The 16,075-nt window shown below is 38.6% G+C and overlaps 1 protein-coding gene across 11 annotated transcripts in view; it reads right to left on the reverse strand.

Moving 5' to 3' along the window:
• Positions 1 to 14,224, reverse strand: part of aopep (aminopeptidase O (putative)) — a 161,505-nt gene extending 147,281 nt beyond the window's left edge. For 6 of the 11 annotated variants that reach the window (XR_015497175.1, XR_015497174.1, XM_087263508.1 and 3 more), the window contains exons 1-5: positions 14,140 to 14,224; positions 9,365 to 10,220; positions 5,519 to 5,685; positions 5,294 to 5,414; positions 3,532 to 3,798 (exon numbers count right to left, since the gene is read on the reverse strand). Coding sequence is in view for 9 of the 11 variants with exons in the window: in XM_087263508.1 (XP_087119634.1) it covers positions 3,532 to 3,798; positions 5,294 to 5,414; positions 5,519 to 5,685; positions 9,365 to 10,068 (1,259 nt within the window). In the remaining 2 variants the exon portion in view is untranslated. Of the gene's footprint in view, positions 1 to 3,531; positions 3,799 to 5,293; positions 5,415 to 5,518; positions 5,686 to 9,364; positions 10,221 to 13,816 lie in introns of those variants that run through there. The other 5 variants (XM_087263509.1, XM_087263507.1, XM_087263505.1 and 2 more) reach the window with 2 other exon arrangements.
• Between the last annotated feature and the right edge of the window lie 1,851 nt (positions 14,225 to 16,075).

The raw sequence follows: 16,075 nt of genomic DNA on the forward strand, positions 1-16,075 counted from the left end.
ATATTTGCATGTCTCCCAAATGCACTACTGGTGGGGTGCTTGTCTTACCGTACACCAACAATCCAGTGATGACTTTGGCAGCTACAACAATACAACTTTGAATTCAACATAAAAGACCTCATTAAGACTATTACCCACCTACTGTCACAAAACACCCTACATCACCGACTGAACGTGGGAAAACACAATGAACTTGGATTTTTCAGCTCAGTCTCGCCCGAAAACAGCCAATGCCCATATTAGCACATCTGGCACATGAAGTATTCCAACTATGTCCTGCTGTGGCGTAAAAGAGGTGTTAAGGGACAGAAAGTGACTGCTTTCAAAGTTGAGGAAAGTGCTGTGCCCTTCCTCCAAAGATCTGAAGATATGAGCATTTTGCATTTACGTCATCACCTCAAGATCAAGAATCAACCCTACGTGATCGGTCAGCAATACACAGGATGGAAGTGTGATGATGAACCATGCAGAAATATTTCCTCAAGCTTCAAAAAGCTTGTCATCAGATTCTAGGACTTCGTGAATCAGATTTTGAAGAATCATGCCAAGAATAACTTCCCGGTGGAATTGCTGTTTTTGTGCGCTGGGACAGCAGTCATTCGGGTATTTGGGAGGAAGCACAGTGCACACTATCAGGCCTGGCCTTTCTTGACTTCTTAATCTCTACTTCCTTCCCTCCAGAGAACCACCAGCAGCTCTGCTGCTACGTCCAAAGCTCCAGCTGCAAATGAACAAGCATGATATAAAAGCAGATACTGGCTAGGCCCCAAGGATTTGGGCCCACACACTTCCCAATTTTCAGATTAAAAAGCTCCTGTCTCTGAAGTGGTTCCAGGAGTGAACGGCTTTTGTTGCTGGGAATAATCCAGACTTCCTCTCCCACATCCTGGGGGATCGGCATCACAAAGTGCCCCCCTATTGGCCCCAAATGTACAAAGATCACTCTTTTTTGCTCTGATTTGGGCTTTAGGAAAGGCCTAGAGGACTGTACCATTTTCAAGAGAAGGGGTGGAGGCCTGTCTCTCTCTGTGACCCGTATGTGTGTAGAGGGGTGAGGATAGGTATCTATTTCACACACAAGACACATTTCTGTCATGCATTGGCAGTTTTTTTGCAGGAAGACTAATAAAACCAAGCTGTAATAATCGCTCAGGCAACTAAACACTCTCCTGACTGAAAAAAAGCCTGCAGTGCTGAGCTTGACATTAGCTCAGGCAGAAAGGAGTACCTAATTCAGGAAAAGAAAAACAGAGGAGTGACCGCTTTTAAGATGCATGCCCAGTTCTAATTAGTATGTGGCATTTTCTCTCGGTGAATGGTTGGAACCTGCATGGGGCTCCGGGTAATGACCTCATATCCTGTGGAACACTTATTCCTGGATAGGGAGATGTTGGGAAATACGGGAAGACTTGTGGTCATACTAGTTAAGTTTACTTACATTGTGGCCAGACTGCCTTAGTACTAGTGTTTGCTTACAGCGGCGGTCGCTTAGCTGGAAATTGCTGTCAAATTCTAGCTAAGAACAGGTTTACAGAAAACATAAAGCTTGGTATACTATAAACACAAATAAAATGCAGTGCATGCACTTCATTCAGCATTTCCTGAGCAGTGAACTTCTCGAGCAGTGTAAGGAAAATGAGTTTCACTGTAGCCATTTAATCAGTTCCAACAGGTTCTCAACACCCAAAGCCACCCAGACTAAAAAACAAACATTGCTGTTGGCCAAAAAGAGCATTTAAATCAGTCAATTCATAAAAACCGAGGCATCCTGGAGGGCAATGCCCAAAAGCCAAAAGGGAATCAATGGGAAAAGCTGCCAAGTGATGACTTGATATGAGTGTTTCACTCCTAAAATCACTGCCTTACATGCCAAATAAAAGGAATTTGTGTTTTAGTTTACAGTTGCAGATGAGATGTTGATACATATTCACATGCAGCTTTTCCTAAGCCTGAGTGAGTAAAAACTAGCAAAAAACGTGTATATAAGTTTTAAAAAAGATTTGTGCATTAAAAAGTATTATTTAACCGTCTTCATTTTGTTCGTGTTTGATTTTCTTTGCTCATAAAACAGACAAACTGTCCTACAAAGAGACAGACAGATAGATAGACAAAAAGGCCCAATCCCAATTCTACCCCTTAGCCCTTCCCCTTACCCCTCATTCTGCCCATTCTCGTGAAGGGGTAGGGGTGTCCCAATTCTAGCTTGAAGACATAGGGCTTAGGGGAAGGACTAGATAGCCCCTGAAACTGAGATTTTTTAGAACCACACTCGAAACCATGAAGTATAAAATTTTTCCAGAATACACCAGCTACAACAGCACTGTCAAAAATGCACAAATTAGTATTTTTGGCATTATTTTACATTAAACAAGCATTTGTTTTATTATATTCATAATGGCATTCGTGTTTTACCATCATGGTTTAAAAAAAAACAAAACGCTAAAATAAAAATGGCTAAATTATAATAATAAAATAATAATAACTCCTGTATAGAAGTCCCACAAAATACACATCTGTCACTCGATGACACTGGAATACCCTGTCAGAAGAGTTTAGTGGCTGGAAATGAGCTTACAGTGTCTGCTATTGACCTTATTCTAAAATGCGGAAGTGCGCCTGTTTTCGCGATTGTCTTGGAACTTCCGTTTCAGTCGCCTATGTGAGAAATGACAAGGAATAATAAACGGCAAAAAACGGTCAAACTACTTGCTCTACAAACAAATGTTAGCATGACTATACAGACCAAGTAGAATAATATAACAAGAAAATATCAGTTTGCAACATCAAACAGCGAAACAAGCAGTTTTTAATGTTTAAAAATGAATGGAAGTGAATGAGACCGGAAGTCTCGTGCCAAAAAGATTCAAATGGCAGCGCCCGCTCGTCTGCGGAGAATAAGGTCAATAATGCTAATATTGTTGTGTGTGTAAATGCCCAGTACAGTTACGATCTTTTTGCCATATTATATGGTTATGATAACACAATATATGCCTTCAGTGATTTCTTGAAGTTAAACACCAAAAAATAACACAACTGGAATAACTACAGCAGTCACCATCGTCAATCTCATATGAAGCAAGAGATCACGATAACATGATGATGTGTGCAGGTGTAGTAGTGGTGTCTCGCTTCTTAGAGGTAAATTTTTAAGCCCTTACCCTTTACACTCTGTTTCAAGGGTCAATGGGAAGGGGAAAAGGTAGTGGTAAAAAAATAGAATTGGGATTGGGCCAAAATATGCTCATACCTGCTCTCCAAATGAATACAATACACCAAAAAGCTTTAAAAGTATTGGAATAAAGTAAGCAAATTTAATGGACCCACATTATAGTGTATTATCTAAGCTTAAAAAGTTCAACTTTCCATTAAAATATTTGCATTTTAATAAAGTATAGTCAAATAAGGGCTAAAAATGAATCAGCTCAATTCAGCTTCGACACATTACTCATAAAAGCTGCAGACTAAAGAAATTCAAAATCAATCACTGTATTATTATTCAAGAACCACATTTAAGAGGAATGCTGCAATTACCTGGCCATGCCCAGACTGGAAAACCCTGAGGGAACAATGAGCACATCTAGACGCGGGAATGGATGGACACCAAGAACAGAATGGGCCGCAGTCAGACAAAGGGGCAGCAAAGGTAGAACCATGTCCTGTGCCTTCTGCAAGTGGCAGGATGGGGCAAACACTCGGTGAGGAATAACAGTCTGTACTCTAGCAGGGCCAACCATAAAGCGGCATGGATAATCCATGTGGGAACAAATGTACTCCTCATCACCACTGTCTAAAGGAAGACTGTAAAACAGAAATATGCATGTTAAAGAAGAATACACTGGAAACAACAAGACATTTGGAGATTTGCCAAAATAAAATAATGAATTATGCTAAAGATGTCTGATAAATTAAAGCAGATAATCTCGTCTAGATATTTAAAGAGCCCCTATTATGGGTTTTTGAAAATGACTTTCCATGCAGTGTGTAACACAGCTCTAGGTCAAGTGAAATATCCAGCTGATGTTTAAATTTAAATGTGCACCGTGTTTAAAACAATTGATTCATCTATAAAAGAGTCGAATCATAGTGGTTCAAATGAATCGTCGCTGTAACAAGTCTTTAGCCGTGTCAGCGTACGGAACTCAAGCCTCATCCATTTTTTGAGTGTGCAGACCCGGAAAAATTTAAAAACCCAGCCCTGCCCACACACACTGTACAAAGAAAAGGAAGACAAACGCTAGCAGATCCTGGTTGAATCATGTCGCGTAGACGCTGTGCTCTGAAGTGTGAGGGAAAGTCAGTGTTTCTTTCCCTACTCAAAGATGAGGCTGTGAAGAGTCAGTGAAGTTTATTTTTGCAAAAATACCTCAGCATTATAGCCCCAGCCTGGTGCTGTGTTCCCATTATTTGTCTAACGAGTGATTCAGCAATCTACACGCTTACAACGGAGGATTTATCTGCCGTTTGTTATAGGAAGGTTTAGAAAAGACTACTGATATATTGGACTTTGGCAGAGTTTGACAGGAACTTTATAAGTACACAGTTCATGGTTTCTTTCTCCATTTCACATGTTTAAATAAGTGCGATTAAAATGGTTTTTTACTGTCCTTGTTTGCAAATCATGTATTTAATTGTGTTTTGTTACTTGTAACCGCTTGTACTTTCTCTAGTTAACTCTTTATATTTCCATATCGCGTCTAAAACCAAGTTGAAAACGTGACGTGTGACGCTTTACGGATTTAAATGCGTTTGTGAGCTTGCGATCTACTGCCATTTTTCCTTGATATGGCCACCATCAGCTGTTCCTACACACGTGTGGCGTTCAAGTTTCAAAATAGTTCAGCTTTTGCCACTGTGTGGATTAATACTGAATGTGTGTCATGGTTAAGAGTAGAGTAATATGTTGGTGTTAAACTGCACTGCTTTAATGCACTCCTGCACTGGGCTCACACATACACTCTGCACTCTGACTACTTTAAAATTTTTGATAAGCCATGGTGGGCATTTCTCCCTGTCTCACATTAAACGCAGTCAACCAATTGCAATAGACTGGGTCATCGGACCAATCAGCGCTGATTAGCATCGCACTAAGGAGGGGTTTAAGAACAAATGAATCGCTGAACGAATTATATGGGAGTCATTGGGATAATTAGGTCAAATAAATGCATATTATAAGACAATGAAAGTGTTTTTTGACCTTGTATGCATATCAGCCTGTTGTTGGAGACCCGCAAAACCAAAATATGACCTTTTTTAATGATTAATAGGGGCTCTTTAAGTCAAATGAACAACATACCTGAGTTTGTCGTCCACATAATTTGTCACTTTAACTTCAGCTTCTAGCCATTGTCCTACTGCTATAGTAAAGGTAGATGCTGGCATTGGCATTGTAACATAATAATCCCACTGCTGAAAACCTAAAAAGAGTAAAGAAAAGGCTTCAGTGTTTTCCACATTAAAATTAGTGCACTTAATTACACATGCATGACAGTGAAGTGCTGACTAAGGCTTTTGACTGCACCTGTCTCTGCAGGCTCTGGAAAAGCTTGATTTTCACCACTCATTAGAACAGTGAAATCACACGGAGCCCTCACACACGCTTGCCACGTTGACATGGCAACAGGTGGCTCCTGGCATGGGAAGAGGGCTCTGTTGTTGATGGGTGAGCCCATGGTATAAACACAGCATCTGGAAAAATATACAAATAAAAAATAAACATGGCATCACAGCATATACTGGATAACAGATGGGTAGGGATGAGTGGAAATTTAGAACCTCTTTCATTTGAAACCGCACTTAAAAAATTATAATCAAACTTTTACACCATGATTCTGCCACTTCAGTCTTGTTCATTCTTGTTTTGGAGTCCAGACACTAGTCCTGTCTTGTATGTCGTGCTTAGCTCGAGTTTACTCAGGCCGGGCACTCATCCTGTCTTGGTTTGTGTTTTTTGTCGTTGTTGTGAACGTAAGTTCTCGAGTGATCAGCACATTTGTTTCTTTGTAGCGAGCGCGCACGCACCAGAGGAGGGTCGGTTCGTGAGTGCTCGTGTTTGTTCTGTTTGCAGTGTGCAGTTTCATTCTCAGCGTCTCAGTCTAATTGGTTTCGATTGGGGCTGAGATGAAACATGCACGCTGCATATGTGAGTACACGGTAAGTGTTTTTATTTATTGTGTACGCTTGTGTTCTGTTTGTGTTGGTGTTGTTAAAGCACGTGGCCCTGTTGTTTACATTGTGTGCTTTAGTGTCATGTTTCATGTGAACACGCGGTTAATGGGTTCTCTCATTGGCTGCGAGTTCTAGTTTCGTTTTATGTGAGCACAAGGCTTTTGTTGTTGCTTTTGTGTCATGTGCGCCAGTATATTGTCTAGCCCCACCCTCTTTGTTATCCCATTATTAGTTTATTCAGTTCACCTGTTTGTTTATTTATTGTTTCTGCTTATAGTCTTCTCTTGTCTGCTGTTCTGTGCCAGTTCGTCGTTGTTTATCGCCTTGTTCTGATGTGTCTTCAAGCTTTGATCCCTGCCAGCCGACCCAGTCAAGTTTTTTTGTTTATTTGTTTTGTTAATGTTTTCCCCCGCTGGGTTGCTTTTGTTTTTTTTTGTTTTTTTGTTAATAAAACCCATTTAATTTACTGCAACTGAGTTCTTACTCTCTTTCCCTACATAAACCGTTACAGATAAATTACGTCTTAATTACAAATAAGTCATGAGCGGGTCATATAAATGAATTGTTCATAAGACTGATAAACATTGGAGTTAAGACTCCTTCACACGAAGAACGATAACTATCATCATTCACAGTTTAGCTACATGCTCCAGTTACGCATGAAATCCTGTAAAATTATTTATCTTTATATTTTATTTTAGTCATAGTGTGCACTTCATTATTCTAACAGAATTATTTTATTGAACTATATGCTTTTTGTCCCAATTTGAATGCTGCTCTTTGCCTTAAAGTAATAGGGTACAGTTCACTTCTGATATGAAAGCAATCATACTAAATCACGGAAGTGATTCACTGTTCATTATGTATAAATTAGTCAAAATGAGTATTTAAATTTGTTTACTCACTTGTTTTCCTGACAAGCGAGACCAAAGTGCTACATGTTCATGCATATACAATTTATCTGCTTGCAGAAAATTAACTCCCACATGGTTTTGAACCTTTGCAATACATTTGCAAACATTTGTGACAAATGAGCACATGTGCCTTTCATTGCTGGCGCTTTGAAAACAAAGTAAATGTTCAAAAATCAAAGTACAAATATGAGGGCCTTATTAAGTATTAATAATAATGGAATAGAATATTTAAGTTAAACTTTTAGCAATAATTCACATATGCATAATCACACTATTTTCTAAGTCCCTATTTAATGTACGTTATTAGCTGATGGTGCAAAATAAATGTTGGGCTTACTTTATATTAATTGCCCTTAGCTCCTACGTACTAAATTGTTAAAAAAAAATTTACATTTTTTTTTCATTTAATTACATCTGTATTCAATTTCTGCATTTACATTTATAATTATCTTGTTGAATCAAGCCTGTCCCTAACCTTACAGTACCTTCATCACACGTCAATTGCCCCGTAAGTGTTTTACAAGGCAATATGAACACAATGAGTACATTGGACTTATTATTTGTTGAAGGTACCTAATAGTTAAGGTCCTTTAATATTGGGATAAGTGGGACCAACTGTAGATGTTAACTAATAAATGTACAAATGAATCAGGAAATCTGATCACACTTAATTTTAAAGGGCACATAGGTTACCCCTTTCTTCATATTTAATATAAGTCTTTTGTGTCCCCAGTGTCTGTAAAGTTTCAAATCAAAACACCCATCAGAGTATTTATTATAGCTGTTTGAAGTGTCTGTATTATAGCTGGGAAAAGGTTGTTGCTGTTTTTTTGCACTGGGCCTTTAAGGCTAGTCATCCCCGCCCACCGTTCCCACATGCCTGTCAGCAACATGCCTCAATCGCCGCCCTCGGCTGTGTCAGGAAGCAGATCTCACGTAACGTTTGTGAGAAATACTACAGTAAAAACTTTACCAATCAGTATGCGCTTGTTAAGTGTGACGTCACGCAAAGCGGCTTCCGGGTCCAAGCACTCTATACAACTGAATAGGGAGACTCATGAAATGGTAATAATAAACGTTTACAAAGCGATTTAAGGCTTTTGAAAATCACGATCGCAGTATATATATCCATGCCTAATATCCGATGGCCAGAAAGTGATAAATTTTTTATAAATTGTTAAACTTTTGGTATTTGTTAGGCAGCAAGCCCAGAGATTGTTGTGTACACTATGATTTTATATAAAATTAACTTTAATGTGTGATAGGAATAAAACGTGATCATAAACAAATGATTTCTCCACTCAAATGAGTGGCGGCTTGGACCCGGAAACAGTATTACATCCGTCACAAACACGTCACCACTTAACAAACGGATGTGATGCATTTTTTGTGGAGTTGCAACAATGAGTTCACGCACACACTGTGCAGACACGCAGACACACACACACACAGCACAGACACGTAGCGCAGACACACACACACACACACATACATAGTGTAGACACACAGACACACACACACACACACACATACATAACGCAGACACACACACACACGGAAAGACAGTGAGACATGCGCCTGTTCTGATGAAGTGAATCTTAAGTGAATCGCTGAAGTTCATTACACACGTGGACTGTTTTAAAACATGTTAAACTTGTAAAACTCACTCTTGATCACGTTTGATGATGATTGATGATCCTAGCAAATTGAACAGACATTTTATTACCGGTTGCTTTGCGCTCATCCTGTCTTGTTGATATGATTATATGCATTACTACGGAGACATGTCAATGAGCGGCTGCTGTCAATCAATATTGGTGGGCGGGGGGACCGCACTCCTACGTCAAATTGCGCTTGATCTGAAAACTGCTCCAATTGGTCCACCGTTTTATGTTGTTAAATTTGAAAAAAAGGACTGGGTGGGGTTATTTCACCCCACTATGACAGTATATACACTATACTTACACACACATCTGTCCAAACAGCTTTAAAAGTAGACTTTTCACCATGGATGCCCTTTAATGTACAATTTATACTATTAACAAACCATTAACCAAGATTTTTAGCTTAATAAACTACAATTTTTTTCTGCTTTTTAATAGTTAGCAAGGTAATAGTTGGATTTGGGTGTTGGGTAGGATTAGGGTAAAATAAGATCAGATAATACTTTATAGTGCTAATAAACAGCTAATATCTTTATAATAAGCAGGTAATAGGCCAGTAGCAAGTTTTAGCAAGTTTTCACAAATTTTCGGTGGATGTAAACATTTAAAAATACTTCATACCTGCCATCCTGGTCTTTTGTCCATCTCACAGAACCACCCGTGGGCTTAGTTTCATACCAGATTCTGACAGCGCATGGGAAATCATGAGGTGTGCGAACCCCCTTTTTCCTAATCTGAAGGCTCCACCGATCCATGTGGAACTGTAGAGGTTGTGTATTTACGATGTTTGATGAACGGCTGCACTGAAGGTAAAGCTCATGTTGTGTTCTCCAGCAGGAAGAAGGCATAGAGACAAGCCTCTGTACCAGTCCTGCATACACATCCTGTTCGTTCACATCAAGTTTTTTTAAATCCAGTACTGTAGTAACATCCAGCTCTTCAACTCTTGAAACTACCAGGTCACAACAATCTAAAACCAAGGTGAATTCTTCACTCTCATCCTCACTACCAACATCCATTCCTCCAATCAAATATGGCGGTTCCTCAGGGGGTATCAGCCTTTTGTGCTCAGGTGTAATGGGAGAATTTATGTCATGTTTGGTTGATACTTGAGATTGATCTTGCGTGTTTGAGGCACATCCTGATTCACATTGTTTGCTGGAACCCAAACCAGGCTCCAAAAACAAAACAATGCTGCCGGCAATGACCTTCCTTTGAATGTAAACGGCCAGGTCAAGGACATAGTGGCGGACGAGCATATGGTTGGTGTTCGCACACAGGGGCAAGTCATCCTTGTTAGGATCCAGATCAGGACTGCTTTCCATATCTGATGAAGATATTCTTCAGGCTGCAACAGATCTTGTAACCAGACTGAAATATCATTAAGAGTAATGTAAACGGAATGCTGCTCCGGCTCTTTAAAAAAAAAAATCCAGTCGTTATTGAGTCTGCATCTGGTCCTGAAGCATTTAATAGCCTGTAATTATAAATGTTAAAGAAAATATTACTTAAATATATAATGTCAGCATTAAGCTGCAATCATAATACTTAAAACAGATCACTTGAATAGAATAAATACCCTCAGGCCATCGTACATTCTATTATTCTGTACTATCCTAAATAATTACGTGGGTAGTTGACATGGCATTTCAAACAGTGTGCTATTAAACTATTTTAAACAATTTTCTTGCATAATTGCTGGTTTTATAACCTCATATTTAAATTGTATTGAACATTTGTACATCTAAAATGGGACTATTAAGGTTTAGCAAAGCCAAAAATGTAATTCTAAACCAGTTTTTACTTTATTTATTTTATTAGACATTAAAGAGTATATTTAGAAACAAGTTTTCATTTAGCTGATCTTTGAGAAAACCTTATAATGACTGAAAATTCATATTTGGGTGAACATTATCAATAAATTGACTGTCAATACAGTTTAAGTTAGAATTATTAGTCCCCCTTTGACTTTTTTCCCTTTTTTAAATATTTGCCAAATGATGTTTAACAGAGAAAGGACATTTTCACAGTATGTCTGATAATATTTTTTCTTCTGGAGAAAGTCTTATTTGTTTTATTTTGGCTAGATAGAAAGCAGTTTTTATTTTAAATAAAGATTTTAAAGTCAAAATTATTAGCTCCTTAAAGCTACTGTATATTGTTTCCGAAAGTCTATAAAATAAACCATTGTTATACAATAACTTGCCTAATTACCCTAACCTGCCTAGTTAACCTAATAAACCTAGTTAAGCCTTTAAATGTCACTTTAAGCTGTATATAAGTGTCTTAAAAAACATCTAGTCAAATATTATGTACTGTCATCATGGCAAAGATAGAAGAATTCAGTCAATAGAAATGAGTTAGTAAAACTATTATGTTAAGAAATGTGTTGAAAAAATCCTCTCTCCGTTAAACAGAAATCGGGAGAAAAAATAAACAGTGGGGCTAATAACTCAACCTTCAACTGTAAATGTAATGTGAAACTTAAAAATAATAGTGACATTACAGCAGCAACAAAAACACACCAAAAAAATCATTAAAAATGTTCAAACTAAATATTAATGGGTTAAAATAATCTTGGTTATTTCATTGTGCTGTATAGTTGCAACTGAGATACTCTATCATTTTTTAAGTGCTCTCTTTCGTGCAAAGGGAAAATTTAACAAGTGGTGCTTAAGGTGACAATTTAAACTAGAGGCCCATAATCAGGTGTTAAATCACTGAAAAATACACACTTTCATCAAACGCTTTAAATAAGCCTTAAATGAAATACTGCTCTCCAGGTGATGACTAAGCAATCCACTCATACTCCTTCTGTCCTTCAAAGCAGTTGCTCTTAATCCTCCACATTGCACATTTTGGATACTATATTTCACTTTACGCTTTGCAGTTTGTGGTTCTTAAATTGGGTGTTTTCCAAGTCAAAAACTACGACACTAAGAAGTTTATGTAAAGGTGATTTGGAGTAAAATATATTTTAGTTCACATACAGTAACCAAAAAAGGCTAAAATGATTTATTAAAGTAATATGCTGATGTCAAAAAGATATATTTCCACATATATGCTAGACACACATACTGTATGGCCTAAAAATGTATAACAAATAAATGTCCCAAATGTGTCAGAAACATACATGTCCTATATATGTCAGAAACATATTTGTCCCATACATGTAGAGCACATATATGTCCCATATATGCCAGAAACATACATATGTCAGAAACATATGTCCAGATATATGCCAGAAAGATATGGGACATATATGTGTTACACATGTAGGAGACTTATATGTTTCAGGCATACATGGGACATATATGTGCTATACAAGTAGGGGACATATATGTGATGTAATGTAATGTGTGTATTTATATAGCACATTTATTGCATATGGCTATTCACCCAAAGTGCTTCACAATCATGAGGGGTTCTCTCCACACCACCACCAGTGTGCAGCATCCAGTTGGATGATGCAATGGCAGCCACGGGACAATGGTGCCAGTGTGCTCACCACACACCAGCTGTTGGTGGAGGGGAGAGACAGTGATAGAGCCGATTCAGTGGATGGGGATGATTGGGAGGACCGGGGCTACATCCCTACTCTTTTACTAAAGTGCCATGGACATAGACACAGACGTGACAACAGAGTCAGGACCTCGGTTTAATGTCTCATCTGAAAGACGGCACCCACTGACAGAATGGTGTCCTCTTCACTTTAACTGGGGCATTAGGAAGGCAGGTTGAGCACCCCTTGCTGGCCTCACTAACACCACTTCCAACTGCAACTTAGTTTTCCCATGTGGTCTCCCATCCAGGAGATTCTAGATCTAGGATTGAAATCAGGGCTTTGTGATGGCCACTCCAAAAAATTCACTCTGTTGTCCTTAAAGCCCATTTTAACTAATTTGGCAGTATGCTTAGGGTCATGGTTTGTTTGGAAGACCCATTTGTGGCTAAGTTTTAATTTCCTGGCTGATGTCTTGAGATGTTGCTTCAGTATTTCTACATAATGTTTATTCTTCATAAAGCCATCTATGCTGTGAAGCGGACAAGTCCCTCCTGCAGCAAAACAGCCCGACAACATGATGCTGCCGCCCCCATACTTCACAGTTGGGATGGTGTTCCTAGGCTTGTAAGCTTTACCCTTTGTCCTCCAAATGTAACACTGGTCATTTGGGCCAAAAGTTCAATCTTAGTTCCATCAAACCACAGGACATGTATTCAAAAATGATTCTTTTCCCCAGTGTCATTTAGCAAATTGTAATCTGGCTTTTTTGTTGATTCTGGCTTGTTGATTTTCCCATGTTGTCACACAAGTAAGCAGTGTGTTTGGGGTTTTCCTTAAGTACTATTCTAATACTATTCTCCAATTAACTCAAATGTTGTCAATTAGCCAATCAGAAACTTCCAAAACCTTGACACCATCATCTGAGCTTTTTCAGAGGCATAATAATCTTGTTATATGTAAACTTGACTTTCAAGAAAAGTTATAACAATTTCTCAAAAAAGTCTCTCATTTTTCTGCTACTAAGCATAACAGAAAAATGTAAACTTCTGGTTTCAACTGTATGTGCTATATAATGTAGGGGACATATATGTTTTTGGCATATATGGGACATATACTTTGCGATACATGTAGGGGACATACATGTTTCTGGCATATTTGTGGACATATATGTTTCTGAAATATATGGGACATATATGTGCTATACATGTAGGGGACATACATGTTTCAGGCACAATATGTGGACATGTTTTTGGCAATCGCGATTTGAAACGTTGCGATTACCAAATCGCAAAAGGCTGCGATATGACATATAAACTTTCCTTGCTCAGAGCTAATGCATGACTGCTGTCTGTGTTTGACAGTCTTACTAGGCTGTTATTAATTATTTAACTGCTATTAAACATATTATTAATTAATCATCTCTTCATATGTATTAAGTTCAATGAAATAATATAAAATTATATATATATATATATATATATATATATATATATATATATATATATATATATATATATTGCAATTAGATACAGTACGTTTTTCCCTTCAAATTTCACAGCCGTACTAACGTTAGTGTGTAGATAACGAAAGCATCCAAAAACGATCATATAGTTGACGTTTTTTGAACAACTGTAAACATGATTCAAATAAAGTTGTGCTCATTTAAAATGTATGGGATTCGATTTCGACGCCTGAAGTCAAACAGGAGTTTAAAACTTCTCAACTACAATCGCTTATAAAGCTACCCCGGTTGTTTGAAGTGAAATTCCTCCCGTCCTTTTCAAAATCTTCCAATTTGCTCACAGAAACAGGCAACTGTCAATAAACTGCAACAGCAATATAATGGCAAACAGTATTCAACATTACAGATATCGAGAGTTGTTACACGAACCTGTTTCTCCCTGTGACAGTTCTACAACGCTTGAAAACCCGCTGCGACGCTGTCTCATGGAATCTGCGTCATCACGCAACGACAGAAAGCTAAGCTGTATGTCATGGGCGAGGGGAGGGGACAAGATGGCGGGCTGAACGCATGCGTTTTCACCGAGCAGCCTAGCGAAACTTCTAGTTTATCTTTAGAATTCAAAAATTCTCATCTTCACCTACCTAAAACAACATTTAAACACCACAGGGGTGTTTTACATCGTCAAAATGCCGAAATCTTCACAGCAGACTACCCACCCAAAGATATACATCACTTCAGTGAAGGACGCGGCCTCAGATCCAGAAATGGAGGTACAAACGGCTAAAACAGACAAACGGCGTGATGCATCCCATTTCACCCCGACCAAAGACAACGATAAAAAAAAGCTAAAACCTCATGATGATGACATCACTAACGCAACTCTCTTGCAAGCCATAACATCACTGACAGCTCGTTTTGACGTACAAAATGAACAGTTAGAAGACATGGCGAATCAGATGCGAAAGAACAGTATCATGGTGGCAGAGATTTCTAAGGCGGTTGAATTCAATGCCGCTGAAATTAAAGATTGCAAAGAAAAATGTGCAGAAGCGAGCAAATCACTCCTATATCTAACAACATCACACAAAGACCTGGCGAGCAGAACGTCAGAGCTAGAGCGATATAAAAGGAGGTGGAATCTCCGGATCAACGGGATGAAAGAGAAGCCCGAGGAGGATGCTCGTAAAGAAACGATTGCCATGATCGCTGAAATTGCTCCGCATTTGATTCATAAAGTAGAAGACATTGTTGACACAGTGCACCGAGTTGGCAAGAAGGAGCTAGGTAAACCCAGGCAAGTGATTGTGCAGTTCACAATGCGTAAATACAGGGACGAAATTTGGAGGTCTACTAAAAATTCATCTGTGTGCCGCGACCACGGAGTTCGTTTCACGGAGGATATGACGAGGGAGGACCGGCTGGCCCGCGCTGCGCTGTGGCCTTTGATCGATCAGGCGCGAAAAGCAGGAAAGATAGCCTACTACCGTGGACCGTTCGGGTATATTGAAGGGAAGCGCATTGACGCCGCATGACTGTGTAGTTGTCTTTTTATGGTAGGACAGTTTGAAATATGACTGTTAAGAAACGCTAGGCTGGGAGGTATGCTCTGTTGTGGTTATAACTGTTTGGGGTTTATACCACCCGTTCTGAGATTTCCTCTTTTGTGAACAAATTTCTGTTATTTTATTTCATCTTTTGCTATTTTTGTTATGTTTCCAGTTAAGTTCAAAATTTCTCTCATGTCACTTAACGTCAGGGGCATCCAAGATAAAGTCAAACGTAAAGCAATGTTCTTATTTTGTAAAAGTAATGGTTCTCAATGCGTTTTTTTTACAAGAGACACACTCAACTGTTTCAGATTCTTCGTTTTGGTCTAGTCAATGGGGAGATAAAGTTTTACTTAGCCATGGTTCCTCCCACTCGGCTGGTACTGCAATTTTATTTAATAACTGTCCAGGGAAAATAATTTCTGCTAAATATGACCCTAATGGACATTGGCTAGCAGTGGTGTTAGATATTGAGCACTTTTTTTTCATTCTGGTAAACGTATATGGTTACAATAATTCTAAATTGAATCAAAATTTATTGCAGGAAATATCCTCTGTAATTTCCGATTTAAAGAGATCATACCCTACAGAAAATATTGTTGTGGGTGGAGATTTTAATGTGGTACCGGATGAAACTTATGATAGATATCCTCCTAAAAGCACATCTTCTCTGCTAAATCCCTTGGTTTCCAAATTCTGTTCTAACCTTAAAATAATTGATGTCTGGAGATATCTTCATCCTAGCCTTAGGCAATTCTCATGGTTTAGACCCAATGCAGCCAGCAAATCAAGAATCGATTATTGGTTAGTATCAG

The sequence above is a fragment of the Danio rerio genome, chromosome 8 (assembly GCF_052040795.2).
Source record: "Danio rerio strain M-AB ecotype USA chromosome 8, GRCz13ab, whole genome shotgun sequence".
Classification (NCBI taxonomy): Eukaryota; Metazoa; Chordata; class Actinopteri; order Cypriniformes; family Danionidae; genus Danio; species Danio rerio.